We start from the raw sequence: 15,446 nt of genomic DNA on the forward strand, positions 1-15,446 counted from the left end.
AGTTACTATTTTCGAGTACAAGATGTGCCGTTAACTGGTACGAAAATGTCATTTAACCCCCTGCGTGCTCCTACTTCCAGCTAGTTGGTTTATTTGGGACGCGTTCTCTGTGGGTGGCCCTGTCCCCCCATCGCTCCCGGGGGCTCGGTGCCCGCGGAGCGGGGCGCGGAGCGGCGCGGAGCGGCGCCGCACGTGCGCGCTGTTACATAAAGCACCGCCGCGGCCCGGGCAGCGCTGGGACCGGCTGGGGAGGGGGAAGATGTGGGGGAGCACTTCGTGCCTTCCCTCCTGACTTTCTGGTTGTGCTTAAACGTCGTTTCATGTGCGCGCTGTGTTCGCCCTGCTAACTCTGGTAAGAACGAGTTAAGTTCTTCGAGATCACATTGCGGACCATCTTGTTGGTTTGCAGGTCCCCCAGTGGCTGTTGGCATGAACATAGACATTGCCAGTATAGATATGGTCTCGGAAGTCAATATGGTGAGTACTTAGGGTTGGGGGCTGCTTGCTCTCCGAGGGGGTGGCCGCCGCTTCCCCCGCCCCTGCCAAGGCGGAGCGGTGCCCGCGGGCGTGCGGGGACCCGGCGCGGCTCCTGCCCCGGGGAGGCGCCGGGGCGGGGCACGGCGGCTGCTCGGGGGTCGGCGAGGGGGTGGGGGGGCGGCCTTCCCCCGCTGGCGGCGGCGGCTCGGAGGGGACCGGCGGCTCGGAGCGGAGCGGAGCGGGGAGCGGAGCGGAGCGCAGCCGGGGCCGCGCGGGGCCGCGCCTGCGGCAGCCCCGGGGGCGCGCCCGCCCTCAGCGCCTTCCCGCGAGCAACGGCGCCCCCTGCCGGCCGCGCGCGCGCAGCGCCGCCGCCGCGCCGGGAGCGGAGCGCGGCCCCGGCCCGCGGGAAACATCAGCGACTGCCGGTGCCTCCGAGCCCTGCACTTCCCATCAAACACACAAAAAAAGAGGTTTTGGCTTCTGCGTGTGTTCAAAATTTACCTTTTTTTTTTTTTTCCTAGCCTGACATTGTTTTGGATGGTGATGAAAGAGTCAATGCTTTTAGAAGTTTAATTTTTCCAAGCTGTTTGTCTCTCTTGCCTAAGTGCTTGCAACTGGCTGTGCTCAAATACTGAACTTGTTCAGAACGTAGTAATTTGATGTGTTTCTTTCTGTGTTTCACTTACATCCTCTGGGAGACTAATGAGGTGTGGAGAAAATTGGACAAGTCTGATTCATACTTTAGAAAAAGCTGTTCTTGACTTAGATGAAACTTTACTAACATTTAGTTTTATTATTTGGAAATGTTTGGGGCCATGTTTTGAAGTTTTTATCATAATTTGTGTGTTAATTGGCTAAGCACATGGAATTTGGCCTAACACTCATAAGGGGTCATAAAGAACAACAAAAGACAATAAAACATAGTAGCACATGATACAAAAGTGATGCAAAAAAAAAAGTGATTTTGTCAAGTATTTGCGAATGGAAGCTTGTTGCTCGAAACAAACTTTCCATTATTCTTGAAGAGGTTTCAAGTAAGCATCCTTCTAAATACAAATATAATTTTAAGCCTATTGCTGTAGCTGTTAGCCATGCATTTGAAAACACACTTGGAAAGTTATCAGTTATTTTAATATTATTGTACTGCTAAAATATTTAATTCCTCAGTGTCATGCTTGGGTTCTCAGAGATGTTGCACTGGATGAATTGGCAAACACTTGTTCTCAAACTGAATGACTTGTGTCATGTACAGGAGTTTTTTCATAATGTAAAATAAAGCCCTTGGCCTAATTTGAAGATGACATTACAGGTGATTTTACTGTGAGACAGGGAGGTGTTGGTGACAGAGAACTTGATGCTGGTCTTTTTCAAGATCTCAGGAAACCTGAATAATTTCACCTTCTGAAACATTACTTCTGGAAAATAGAAATTCTAAGTGGCTAAAAGAGGCTTCCAAACTTGTATCACTAAACTTGTTATTTAGTGTTCTACCTCCAGGAGCTTTAAGTACAGAGGAAGAAAAGTACATTGTATTTTAAACCACTTGTTTTTCATTAAGAGAACTGTGGGTAGGAGGAAAGGGGACATAGAGTTATTTCTTAGCCAGCCCTGAGCAGTGAGGGAAGGATGAGGGTTCTTTGTTGGAGCTGCAATTTAGCAGGTCAGTGTTATATCCTCCCATCCCTTCAGAACTGGAAAGTTCATGTGAAAAAATGGTAAAAAAATCTTCTGAATCTTTTTTTTTGTTTGTTTCTTTAAATGGTTTCTAGACATTTGGCTTCCAATTAAAGGTGATAGCATATCAGAATACTGTGATCTGATACTCACAGCCTAACTATATAAGGCAGTATTATTTTTAGTATTCTGTAGTCAGTTTATTGTGTTTCTATAATGAAATGTTTGACCTTCCTGAAAAAAAAAGTCTTTTCAGACTATCTGCAGAATTCAGAGGAGGGACTGTATATACAATTTTGTCCTACTAATTTGCCTAAAGCATTTAAGCTCTGGGCTTATTTTACTCTAAGAAGCCACCTATTTCTTAAACCCAGGAAATCATGTTACATAATTTTTTTTTCACTTACAGTTTCAAAAGAGACACCAAACCAAAATTATAATCTACTTAATTGCAAAATGCAACACTTGACTTTACTTGATTTTAATGTTCTGTATAACATAGCAAGTCCTAATATACCCTGAATATAACCTGAAATGAATTAGGAGAGAGACATACAAGGAAACAACAAAATACTTAGAATGCAAGGCCTTGGCTTTTTTGCTTACAAATTCACCAGAATTTGGAGTAGAAACCAGGAGGAATACCATGGAATGCCAGCTGGTGCAAAGCCTTCTGAGATAACAAGAGACACAGAAAGAACCTTTTGGATTTATGGACCTGTTTTTTATTAAGCATGGCTTTGCTGTAGCTTTGTTTGTAGTCATAGCAAACTCCAGTGTCTTTAGATAAAGGCAGATCATTGCCTGGACTCATGTACTAACATTATTGGGATTAAACTTCTGCCTTGGGAGAAAGGCTAAATAATAATAGTGATTAAGCTTGAGATAATTTCTACTAATTGTAATGTTTATTTATTTTAAAATGACATTTCTTTCTCAGTCTTGATATATTGCAGCTACCATATAAACTTGTGCCACCCTGTAGGGAGAATGTTTATGTCACTCCAGTGTCATGAAGTAAATCATGAACATGGATTATGAATGAACATAATGAATCATCCTCTTGAACAGGATAATTTAGACTTGCTCTTATAGAAAGTAAAAGTATGTTAAGGATGTTCAAAGAACTCAGAGTCCCTTATTATTTCTTTTATGCAACAGAGCTGAAACTGTAAAATGTTTACCTTAGGTAGTCAGAAACTTGAACTTGCATTTGTCTGAGTTTACAGAAATGGTTTCAAAGTACTGGTATTTCTGAACATAATTTGTTCCAGCTCTGGGGAATGCACTGAATGCACATGAGAAAAGTGAGAACTTCAAATGTTTGTGGCTATCAACAAATATCATGACTATTTGGAGTAATTTCTTTGTATTCTGCAAAAAAGAAATATACAGCATGTATTTTATGTGATACAGGAATGATTATGGCTAATTGCACTCACCACCAGGTTCTGCAATATTATTGAGTGTATCCTTTATTGTAGTTATATTATAGATTTCCTTAGGGATTCTCTTATTCAGGTGACAATGCAGAACAAAGATGGAGGCCTGCGAAGGCTACTTAAATGGTTTTCCTGGGCTAATGAATTTGATGTTATGTAAGATTAGCTATGGTGCAGTGAGTCTAATGCAATGTTCACATTTCCACATTTTCCTCTCAGTTAATTTTTGGAATAGACACCTTGAAAATGTAGCAATGAATATAATTCTCCATTCTAATTTTCTCCCTTCTTCTCCCAACTATTACCTCATAAACTCTTTGTAAAAATTGTTATAGGTTCATTAAGAAGTACAAAAATAAATTTTCTTCCCTGGCCACCCCTGAAGATTCTGCATAACATGTTGTGCATTTGATCTATCTAGATAAGACATGAGGATTTCTGTGGATAATGGTCATGTGTTAGTTTTCAATGTCTTGGCTTATTCCCTATTAAATAGGTCAACATTTCCTTCCTTTTTTTTCCCCCTTGGTCTGTGGCTATTCTGGGATTCTGGTACAGAATGTCTTGAAAAGAGAGAGAAATATTCTGTAGCTACAGATTTTACTCAGGAACTATATGCTTGCTGAGGTTGGGTTGTCCTGGGGTGGCTGTATGGTCCACCATCACTATTGTCTGGTTTTTTTTGTCTAGATATAATTAAATATAACTGTTCCCACTGTGGGTCATTGGGGTCTGCAGAGAGGAATCTGAAGTGTTTATTTAATTCCCTGTGTTTGCTTGCCTAGTGTGCAGGATTTGGCACATGGAGTCAGTAGTGTGTGTGGAGTTAGAGATGATATATTGCTTTGTCTTAGTGGGGCCATTACCGTTGATTGAGAGCATAATCCTTCCATCAAGAGGGAGCTGGAGAAACAAAGGAGCTGTTACCATCTATCAGGGAAAGGTTTATTTCTTAGTGTGTGCCAAGTTTTACATAGCAGAGCCTAATAGCTTCAAAGCTCTTAAAAAAAAAAAAAGCTTTTTATTTTTTCTAATATTATTTTTCACTTCTGGATTTGAGTTATACCAAAGTTGCACAAAACAATAAGTATAATACTCACAGATAAAAATAGTCTCAGAAATGTTCAGATCTAGCAGTAATTTGTTGGTAGACCTCTGATTTTGAGTTGCTCTAATGGAAGACCACTACTGCTTTACTTAAAATCTCTCCTTTTTCTTGAGGTATTATCAGTAGGGGACATTAACAAAGCTCAGGGTTTATATTATGAAATAGGTTTAGATAATGAAAACAACAGAAGCTGTGTTGCTGTCTTTCAAGTAGCAGCAATTATCTTTATGTGTGTAAAGGGAATAGATAGCTTGTGATATAAAAACAAATGGGGATTAAGTGGTAAGAAAATAGGGTGGAGCTGTTCCAAACCCCAAAACCTCATGGAAAAGTCTTGATAGAGAAAAACGAGAAGAGGAAAAATTGTTCTATATACACTGATGTAGAAAGAGATGAGGAAAATAGTAATGAAAATGGTTTCTTTCAGCAATATCTTCTTTTTTTAATCCTTCCTAGTTGTTTATGTTGCTAATCGTATTCTATAGAGAGGAAAAAGAAGAGAACAGGGCTGAAAATGCATTGAAAATGAAATATTGGAATATTGAGAAGGTGCTGCTTTGCTAAATACCAGAGACAGTTGGTTTTATTAGTTTCTCTGTGTCATAAGTGCAATGTTTCTTCACATAAAACTGCATTTCTCAGCAGACAGTTTGAATTTGGCTCTTGTCAAATTATTGTGCTTATGCATTACTGAGTCATAGTGAAATGTGTCTACAGAGACTTCTGTGAATGCAGAGCAGGAGATGTATATCTTAGAAGTGAGAACTTCTTTTTACTGAAAACCTTGTTTCACCTTTTCCTTAGTTAAACATCACAGGACATTTTTGAACTGAACTAAAGTACATTAGTATGGATTTCCATTTTTTGTTATTACATGGCTCTAATTCAGGCATTTTGCTTTCTTAGCTTAAAGATATGTGAAAATAATAAGAGCTCTAATATCAAAATAAAATATTTATTCTTGAGGACCAAAACGAGTCTTCCTATTGATACTCCACCTGTGGATTGAAGTTTTCATGCTGGTTTTGCTAGAGTATATGTAGCCACAGCATGAAAAGATTCATCTAGAACATATATGCAGGAATATAGTGAATTAGTAACTACTTTTACAAGATAGTTCACAAGAAATAAGTTATTATGTATATTTATATATGTGTATCTATGTTATACATCTCTAGAAGGGTGATGTAGCTCTCATTTTTCTTTGAGGTCAGTATAAATGGTTTGTTGATTGGATTGCACTTCCAGGGTGCTATAGTGTTGCAAGATGTTAATCAGTAGAAAAATCTTATTGTTTGGTTGGTGGTGGTGATTTTTCAAAGTGATCACTCCCTTCTGCAGATGAGGGAGGGAGTGGTTGTTAGTAATTTAAAAATATTGCCTTGGAGGTGATTTGTAATACTGAATTAATAATTATGGTCTTCCAGGGGTTTTTTTGTTTGTTTTTGGTTTTTTTTTGTTTTTTCCTTTAAGAAATCTTTGATCTATAAATATTGAAGTGTTTTGGCTCTTGCCACAAAAGAAAAGATAAATTTATCTTTAATGTGTTTTATGGGCAGTGTCTTGGTGCTAATGCGTGGGAATGAACATGAAGTGCACTTGTTAGCTCCTGCTATAGGCTGCTTTATTTCATAACTCCTCTATTGAAAATCACATAAAATCTTTATAGATGAGCTGTGTAGTAGAATAAAAGATTTTTATGTTGTACTCTACCAACTTGCTACAAGTTTAAGCTGTTCGAATGGTTGTATTTGTGCTCCTTAGTGACTCCAAAGTCTGTCAGTGCATCATAAATAAATCCTTATTATTCCTCCCTCCCTTTTTTTATCCTCATACATCATACAAGCCTCTGCAAGGTTTATAATAGAACCTTTAGTATTCAATCATGTTGAAGTACAGTCTTGTATAGTAATATTTTTTTCCAGAAGTAATCCAGATTCCTCGTAGACTTCCAGTGGTTAAAGCTGTTGTTCTCTGCTAGTGCTTGTAAGAATTAAGTAAGCAAGGTTCAGTCCCCTCATCTCAAAGGATGATGCTCATCCACAAGCTCATTTTTGTAAGTCCCCCTTTAAGACATGGAAGACTTGATTTTCTTTAGAGGTGATAACTTCAAAAATAGTCACATTTCTGGAGTTATTAAAACTGAAATCTGTGCTCCTATGAGTGAGTGCAATCTGTCTGTACCTGTGTATAATTACGTATGAATTGTAGGCATTAACAAATGATGTCAGTTGTGGGTTTACAAAAGAAAACCAGGACAGAATCAGCCTTTGTGCTCTACTGTAATTACCCTAACTGTGCTTGTACGGGGAGTCCCACCCTGCTCCCATTTCTTGACAGAGATGCTGTGCACAGTGGATGGATAACAGCCAGGACAGCACAAGCCCTGGCAGAGCAGTGACACAGGGCATATTTACAGTTTCAGTCTTGCCTGACTGAAGACCAGGGAAGTAGCAGTGCTCTCACTTCACAGCTTTTCCCTACAAAAATCTTTGAATGCAAATTTCCTGGCTAAGTATTTTCAAATTAGTTGAACAATGCAAAGATCCTCCCAAGACTTGGAATCACACCAACTGCATGTGACATTTTTGTGTGAGTTTTTCAAATAAGGGTGTAATTAATTCCCAATGAAAAGTAGAAGTTCTGTTCTAAATAAGAAAACACTTCATATTCAGGAAATCAACATATATGCAACTGAATACAAAATATGTAGATTATCTTCAATGTAGTTTATACAGGCCAGATGAAGCATTGAGAGTGTGAGCTCTTCCCTTGTCCCCAGACTTGAAAGAACAGGGGGACTGGGCTATTTCTGTCTATCCTGAGCTTTTTTATGCATATCTCCATCAGAGCTAAGGCAAACTAATTTTTATTCTGTAAATACTGACAGACAGATTCATTTGTTAGTTTCCAAGTAATAAGATTTTAAGTGTGTGCAGAGAAAAGCAACCATTCTGAGAGATGCATTTTACAACTCAAGTGTGTGCTGTTATAGTAAATACATCACTTCTGAGTGTTTCCACTGATATTTCCTATGTACAAACCACTGATTCTTTGTGATTGTGCTGAAAGACAATCTCAACTTATAAATTTTGAAGTAGAAAAAAACTATAGAAAGCATAACCTTGTACAGGAGCAGTATATTAAATTACCCTAATGAAAGCCTTACTCAAAAAATTCAGCTATTTGAAGTGGAAAATCCCTTCTTTTCTTCTTTAATGAAGAGGAATTTCTATTAACCAAACAACTCTGCAACAGTGGATTAAACCCCAGAATTTTCCTTCACAACTGGGTGTCCTTATTACTGCTCCTGACTGTCTCCATGGCCATGTTTTGCACCCCTTGCTGCAGGGCAGCCTGGCTGTAGGGAACTCCACTCTAGATGGATTGTTAGCCCCTGGTGCTTGGGAGAGTTCAGATGTCAGGGGGCCAGAAAAACAGGCCTTGCATGTCCTTAATTAACCCATGAAAGGCTGCCAACACATCCCTTCCCTTCTCTGTCACTGAAAATGGTTTGGAACCAGAGTAGCCATGACGTTCTGTTGCATTAGACATTACCTAAACCTGCTGGTTTTGTCTATATTTGCATGAGATTTAAATATTGTTAACCTGTCTGAATGGGTTTCAATAGGAACCACAGCCTGCTTACTCTTCCTGAGCAGATGTGCAGTACAGATCTTTGTGAACTGGGAAAGCTAAATCATCAAATGGCAGAAACTTGTGACTGTAATATTTTTCAGGGATTAGTCACCACAATTTCCTTGAACAATTGGTTTGGGCAAAAGGCCCTAATGTGCAAAATGCTCCAAGTGTTGTTTATTTTTAGATACAACCCTTGGAGAGAGGTTGTTATTAGGTGTAGAGTTGAGTAAAGGTCATGCTAAGCACAACTGAGATGAAAAGGTCTTCCAGAAATGCATGTGGATATTCATATATTTGAGATGTCTCAGAATGGTGACTTGTGGTTTAGATTTCAGAAGTCTTTCTCGTTCTTCTTGCATTACATATGGCTATGAAGTAGCCAGAATTTCCTACTGCTTTCAATGAACTGAAGGCATCTATTTCCCAGTGAGAACCAGATATTAAAATGTAGTAATTAAGTACTGGAAAACATACTGAAGCCTTTTAAAAAATCATTTGCCACCGTGGATGCAGAAACCTTTGGAAAATCTGATCCTAATTTCTATTGCAAATTGATTTAATTTTTTTTCCATGGAAGTTTGAATTGTTTTTTAATAATTGGAAGAGATTCTTTCTTCTTAGCTGAGAAAAATCAGTGTTCAGACTTTTTCAATTTTCTGTGTAGACCTTTAAAAATGAATATTGTTTAAAAAAGGAGTCACATTACTGCAACTACTGCAAAAGTAGTGAAATACTGTTAATTCCTTTTGGTCAGTAAGGGTGAATGTGATGTCATTTGCATAACAGTTATCACCCAACAGTCCAGAAATTGTTATGGTCCACTGTCTAATCCTTATTTGTTTCTTTTATAAGTGTATTTTTGAGTTAATAGACCATGCAGCTCCAAATAATTTATACAGCATTGAGGGATTTTTTTCCTCTCCAAAGGACTGGTGACCCAATAGACTCTGCTGGCTCTTTCAGGTGTGTCAGAATAAGAGTGTTAATCCATGTTTGATGAGATGTGCACCAAAGAAGGCATAAAATATAAATGGAAGGAAAATAGTTTGAAGGTCCAGTAGATTGAATTCAGAAGTGAAATAATTTAGCAGTGTTACTGTTTCATTATTCCTTATTAGGAAATGATTTATTCTTTTAGATAATATGCAGGGAAGAAAGAAATAGGATTAAACAAATATGCATATTTTTACACACGAAAAGGAGCATTTTTCTACTAATTCCATCATTGCTTCTCTAATCATGTAGGTCCAGAAATGACCAAGGAAGCCTTTAAATCAGCCTGAAATCTTCCTAAAACTTATGTGACTGTTCAATCTGTTTTACTGTCCAGTTGCTCTTTTCACTGATGTTTTGCAATGTGAGCTAGTTGTAGGAAGTCCATCCATAATATAATTAACCATGTAATTTTGTATCTTGTAGTAAATGCTACCTTAGATTGCTCAAAATAAAATACTCAACAACCTCAATAAATAGGAAAATGAGGTAAAATTGCTCTCTTTTCTTAATTCTGAAAGGAGTCTTTTCAAAGGTGTGGGAAAAATTTACTGAATAATGTATAGCTGAGACCCTTCATATCGAGTTTCAGCTAAAATATATTATTATAGCTGACATGTAAATCCTCAAAAAATAGATTTGTAATGGAAATTCCAGGGGACCTTTTAACTATAATAATTCCTGTTAGTGTAAAGGCCTGGAAATAAATACAGTTTTCAATAATCTACTATTATGTGACACAAGTGACCAGTTAGAGAGAAATCTATAATAATTCCAGTTAACTGGCTGCATTCAAATCTGCTGTTTACAGTACCCACCTCTGTGCATAGGCTTTGCAGAATGCTTTTGTGAGCTCAGGTCCCACGTGAGCCTTGTTTTGAAGTCTTAAAATGTGTAAATGTGATGCTGATTTTTCCACGGAGGCTATTTCTGCATGGGTTTCACAGATTTGTGGGCACTTGAGTGACTTGAAATGCAATGCAAGATGATTCTTATAATGCCTCAGCCACTAAGTGTAAATGGGACTGGGTAATAGTCTCCAAAAATGTTGCTGTGCAGTAGGTGCTCTTCTGAAGTGAGTAGATGTTACTGGTGGTTTTAATGGGCTGGAAAGTCATAAATAAAACCTTGCTGGCAGTTTTGATTTAAGCATATTTAAAACCCAGTTAGTCAAGTCATAGGAAGAGTACACTTTTTTTACTCTTGGTCTTGAGTTTGTGCTATAACCAAATGTATTTCTGAGGCAGCATTAGGATGTTCATGTGGTTCCTTCCAGGGCCAAACTTTGCCTCTTGTTAAATGGGAGACATCACTTGACATCAAAATCTTTCTGGCATTGTTTTTTCATTTTCAGTAAAATGAATAAAAATTAACTTTTTAAAATCATAAAATCATCTTCAGTAAGCTAGATGGTAGTGCGAAGTCTAAAGCCTAGAATGAAATTTAGATTAAATTTTTAATTGCATTGATTTTTTGCAAACACATAGGTGCATGAACTTTTGATATAGCATACAGGAGTTTAGGGTAGATAGATGCCTATGTCCCAATAATATGCTGCCTGGATAAGAATTTTGTTTATTGATGAAGGCAGCAATCATTTAGTAAAGATTGAGAATATGAGATTTCAATAAAAATTGCTGCTTTTGGATATGTAAAGAGCTTGTTTTATTCCATATCTCAATTGTTTCATTGAAAGAAGTATTTTATGGAACTTATATTACCTCTTGAGTTAAACTTTTTGTAAAAAAGGATGTGTATATGTGTTTTCTTCTTGAGTAATACATATAAGCTGAAATGCAGTCATGGTGTTCTTTGTATTGTACTTTAACTAGAGTGCAAACCTTTCCTGGTCATAGCTGATCTGTTCCTCCACTGCTTGATCTTGTTCATCCTGTTTGTTGTTCATTAATTTCTGCCAGTTTGGCCTGGCTCTGCAGTGCCTGTGTCTGCCTCTCCCCTTTGCATGTGAGTGTAAGAGGTCCCAGTCATTCACACACCTGGATCTCTCATTTCATTCTGGCTGATGGAGTAAAATGATGCTTTGTTTGAGCATCAGTGTAAGCATGTTTACAAACAAAACCAGTGGAGTTGTAGTGTGTAAATATCTGACCACATCCTTGGTGTACCTGGCACTGCCCTTGATCATGGCTCTGGCTGCAGCAGTGATGACAACCCGAAATGGGAGTTCTGGGTGTTCTGCCCTCATGTCCTCCTTTGTGAGGACACACACCAGAAGACAGAAGCAAATGTTTGGGGTTAGTGTTCTGCTGAGCTGTGTCCTTTGGATCATCCTGACTGCAGAGTGGAGGTGGATGTGGGGGGAGTTTTCTGTTGTCACCAATGGCATTGTCATAAACAGGATTATGTCTGCAGTTGTAAGTAGCAGATTAGACAACCATCAAGATAGAAAATTTGTTTTCCAGCAAATATTCCAAGTGATAAAGAACCCTAGGAGAAAAAGATAAAATGTGATATATAGGCAGGGTTGTTTCTATGCAGAATATTTTTTCCAAATTTCCCCGGAGGGATCCACTGTTCTCTGAGCATCCAAGAAGTTCATTGTGCTTCTGATCAGCTTCCCACACATTCTCACCCACACTACTTTGCTGTGTCATCTTAATGTCATTTTTAAATACTAACAAAAGTATTTTGTTTATAATGCAGAAAAGAATGCCTCTTGCATGCTATTTTAGCAAATCAAAGCTGACTCATGAGTAGCAAATATGAAGTAATTAATGTATTTAAAATTCACAATTCCTGAGTTGCAAATTTAAGAAGTGTTTTGATTATAGTCATCAGATTCCATAGACTTTCTAAAAATAATACTAATCATATTTTTAAAAGTTTACCTTGCTGCAGAGTATTACATTTAGAATATAGAGGAGTATAGCAATTTGTAAAGCTAGGTATAACTGGTGTTTTAAATAATCAGCTGTGCTGAATGAAACAGTGTCCAGGTACACTGAAGGACAAGTGGGAAGCTGGAAAAACAGTCTTTCTATGGGGAAAAAAATTGCAGTTATCATTTAATCTGGTTGGCATGGGAAGTTTTAACCTTTGTTATTTATTGCTTTTATGATGACTTGAACTTCCTACAAATACAGGAACAAGTCACTGACACCACTGCAGGCAAGCACTCCTGCATAATTTTATTTGCACCAAAACTAAAAATTTTCAAAATTAGTCAATTTGCATCATGTAGTCAATTAATTTGCACCATTAGTCAGTTTGCAAGGTTAAACAATAGTTCTTGAGAGGTCAGTAAAACTTCAACCAGTTTCTTCTGGGAAAAAAGGAGGAAGGTGTTGATTTGAGAGTGAGAGCTTTGTCTTGCTGGCCCAATGTCACAAATGTCTTAAAGAGCAGCAAAATAATCCAGTTGCACATGGAATCACTGGTAATATATGAATACCAGTGGAAGAAAAATTATTTGTATAACTATATCACATATTATCAGTAGAAGAATTGCTTAAGACAATTCAATTTTTGTAAAAGTTGACTTCAGCTTTTGACTTTTGCTTGATAGTATTGTAGACTGCCTCTTGTATTAATAAGAGCTTCCAAACTATGAATTATGAAAAGCTGCAGTTTCTTTTTATTTTGTAGTAGCAGCCACCAAGCTGTGGTAATGATGCCTTTGTAAAAATGACAAAGAACTCTTGCTTGAAGGAGATGAACAACAATTTTTGTCTCAAGTGGGAACTAATAATCCCATGCTATCTGAAAGATTCCCCAAAAGATTAATTTTTAAATGTGTCTAAAAGCCTCTACAAAAAGCAAGAGAAACATTGTGGGGCTGTCACTAAATGCAGTATTTTATGATAAACTTTTTTCTAAAGCTCACTGCTGAGAAAAGCATTTCTAGAACCAGTGGTAGTATAGTGCAGATTGCAAACTTTCCACTGTGGAGCATCTTTTTCTAGAGAGGCCAAGTTTTGTCTCACCTGGGTTTTTTTTGGTGGTTTTTTTTTTTTTTTTTTTTGTTTGTTTGTTTTGGTTTTTTTTTTGTTCTCTATATAAAAGCAAACAAAAGAAAACAACAAATTGAGGGGAAAAAACCCCACACAACACTTACTTCTCAGAAACCTTAGAACACAGGCAAGTCCATAATTGGCTGGAGTTATATATTTTTATAGACAGAATTTTACTGGGGTATGTTAGTTCATTTTTATCCTCTGTCTCTGCTTGTGTAGCTGTACTACTGAGAACTTGAGTCTTAGATGCATTGTAATTTTGAGCATTGGATCTCTCTCTTGAGTTAGACCAATGGTACAGGAATTTGTTTTTTCCCAGTTTCAAGTGCCCCCATTTCAAACCTCTTGTACTAAATTACTGGTTGACCTTCTAAAGCTGGGCAAGATGAGAGAGGGCACTGGGTTTTTGTTTACTTTCAGTTTGTCTGTGCATCTACTTAAAGAAAGAATGGGAGAGAGAATGAAGCTATTTGATTACTTTAATTGAAAATGGACATTACCTCTAATGTCTTTTAGCTTTTATCAATAGGATGACAATGATTGCATATCATTATCTGACCATATTATGAAAACTGAAAAAATCTTGGGAAAAAACCATATGGGTTTCAGAAAGACCTCTTCATCCTTCTGAACTGAATCCTATGTCATGGAATTACCTTGTTTGCTAGACTTCTAGCAATATGACTGTTACCCATCCAATAGTTGTAAGTTATGTGAGAGCTGATTTTTCTCAGATAGTGGAGCTCACCATCCTATGTGCCTGGGCTTGCAAAATGTTTCTTGTATATTTTTTTGTGCTATGGAACAATGGTGCTGTTCCCTCTATTACCTCTGTACACTCCTGACACAGGATTTTGCACAAATGGCTACATTATCAACAAGGCTTCAATTTCACAGTTGCAAACCTTAAAACGTGTTTTTTTAGTGGCCTTAGAAAATTTTCCCATCGTTCAGCCCCTTTTTCTTCTAAAATGATTGATTACTAATTCACAGCTGGAATTTACATAGATTATGAAGGTAATAATCATAATCATGAAGGTAAGAACAGTTGCCACATTGCTTGTGTCTCAAACAAAGTCTTCACCAGCAGAAAATAAATTGCCATGTTGGGCTATTTGCCCTCAGGTTTTCTAAATATAACTCAACAGCAGTCTGGTTCCTGAAGCCATCTGCATTAATATGTCTAGAGAAAATAAAATATTACATTAGTCACTTATTTTTAAGTGAGCAAAACTTGGCAAAAATGAAAATAATTTCATAAGGAAGTACCCTTTTAAGCAAAGACAGGATTATTAATGAGCTACATCAAAGAGGTTTTGTAATACTAGTGATTGTGCTTCTCTTCTGTTTATAGCACCCAACTGTGGAAGTACTTTCAAAATACTATTTTAAGAGCTAATTTTGAGAGAGCAGTAATTATTCACCATCCTCTGAGATTTTCACTTCCCCTTTTTTTAGTCTAAAGCATTGTCTCTTAGGAAAAGGGTAATCATTTATCTGAAGGTGAACCACAGTAGCAGACAGGAGGAGGTTTTAACTGAACAGGTGGAACTCATCTAAGCCAATTGTTCTAGCATATAAGCAGTATCAGTTTTCCAAAATCACTGTTTTCATAAAAATAGTCCTTTAACTGGGCACAGGCAAAATAAAATAACCAGTATTTCTACTTGCAATGATTAATTCATAGTCAAACTTTTCTCACTGTTCAGACAGTGAGAAAGGTATTCCTGTGAGGGCAGTTATTTAAAAGTAGCATTCTTTTAGTTACTATCACTTAAATTTTGTAGGTTACTATTCAGTATTCCTCTCTTCTACTGAGAAAGGTTATGCTGTCATTACATTGCAAACCAGAACTGTAGGCTGCAGTTCTCCCAGGAATTCTTCTGTCTGACAGTGACACACAAAATCCTCAGGATTACCTCCTTGGCTGGTGCTCTGTTGCTGTTTTTACTTTGCAGTTCTTTATTTCTGTGTGATGTTTTATTCTGATTTTTGGGTCTATCTTATCTATATTCTTTCTTTTCTGAATTAAGGTGTGTCAGTAGCAGGAGATTCACGGTTAAGAATTGGGAGGAAGTTTTAGTTTTCTTCCTTTTGGTGTTTTTTAAAATTTGTGTGGGGTTTTTCTGTTTTGTG

The 15,446-nt window shown here is 37.6% G+C and overlaps 1 protein-coding gene across 7 annotated transcripts in view; it reads left to right on the forward strand.

Annotated features, from left to right (window-relative positions):
- Positions 1-15,446, forward strand: part of GABRB2 (gamma-aminobutyric acid type A receptor subunit beta2) — a 144,818-nt gene that overhangs the window by 2,765 nt on the left and 126,607 nt on the right. For all 7 annotated transcript variants that reach the window (XM_021549518.4, XM_085591045.1, XM_021549519.4 and 4 more), the window contains exon 5: positions 410-477. In XM_021549518.4, coding sequence (XP_021405193.1) covers positions 410-477 — 68 coding nt within the window. The remainder of the gene's footprint in view (positions 1-409; positions 478-15,446) is intronic.

Source organism: Lonchura striata, chromosome 13 (genome assembly GCF_050655825.1).
Source record: "Lonchura striata isolate lonStrDom1 chromosome 13, ASM5065582v1, whole genome shotgun sequence".
Classification (NCBI taxonomy): Eukaryota; Metazoa; Chordata; class Aves; order Passeriformes; family Estrildidae; genus Lonchura; species Lonchura striata.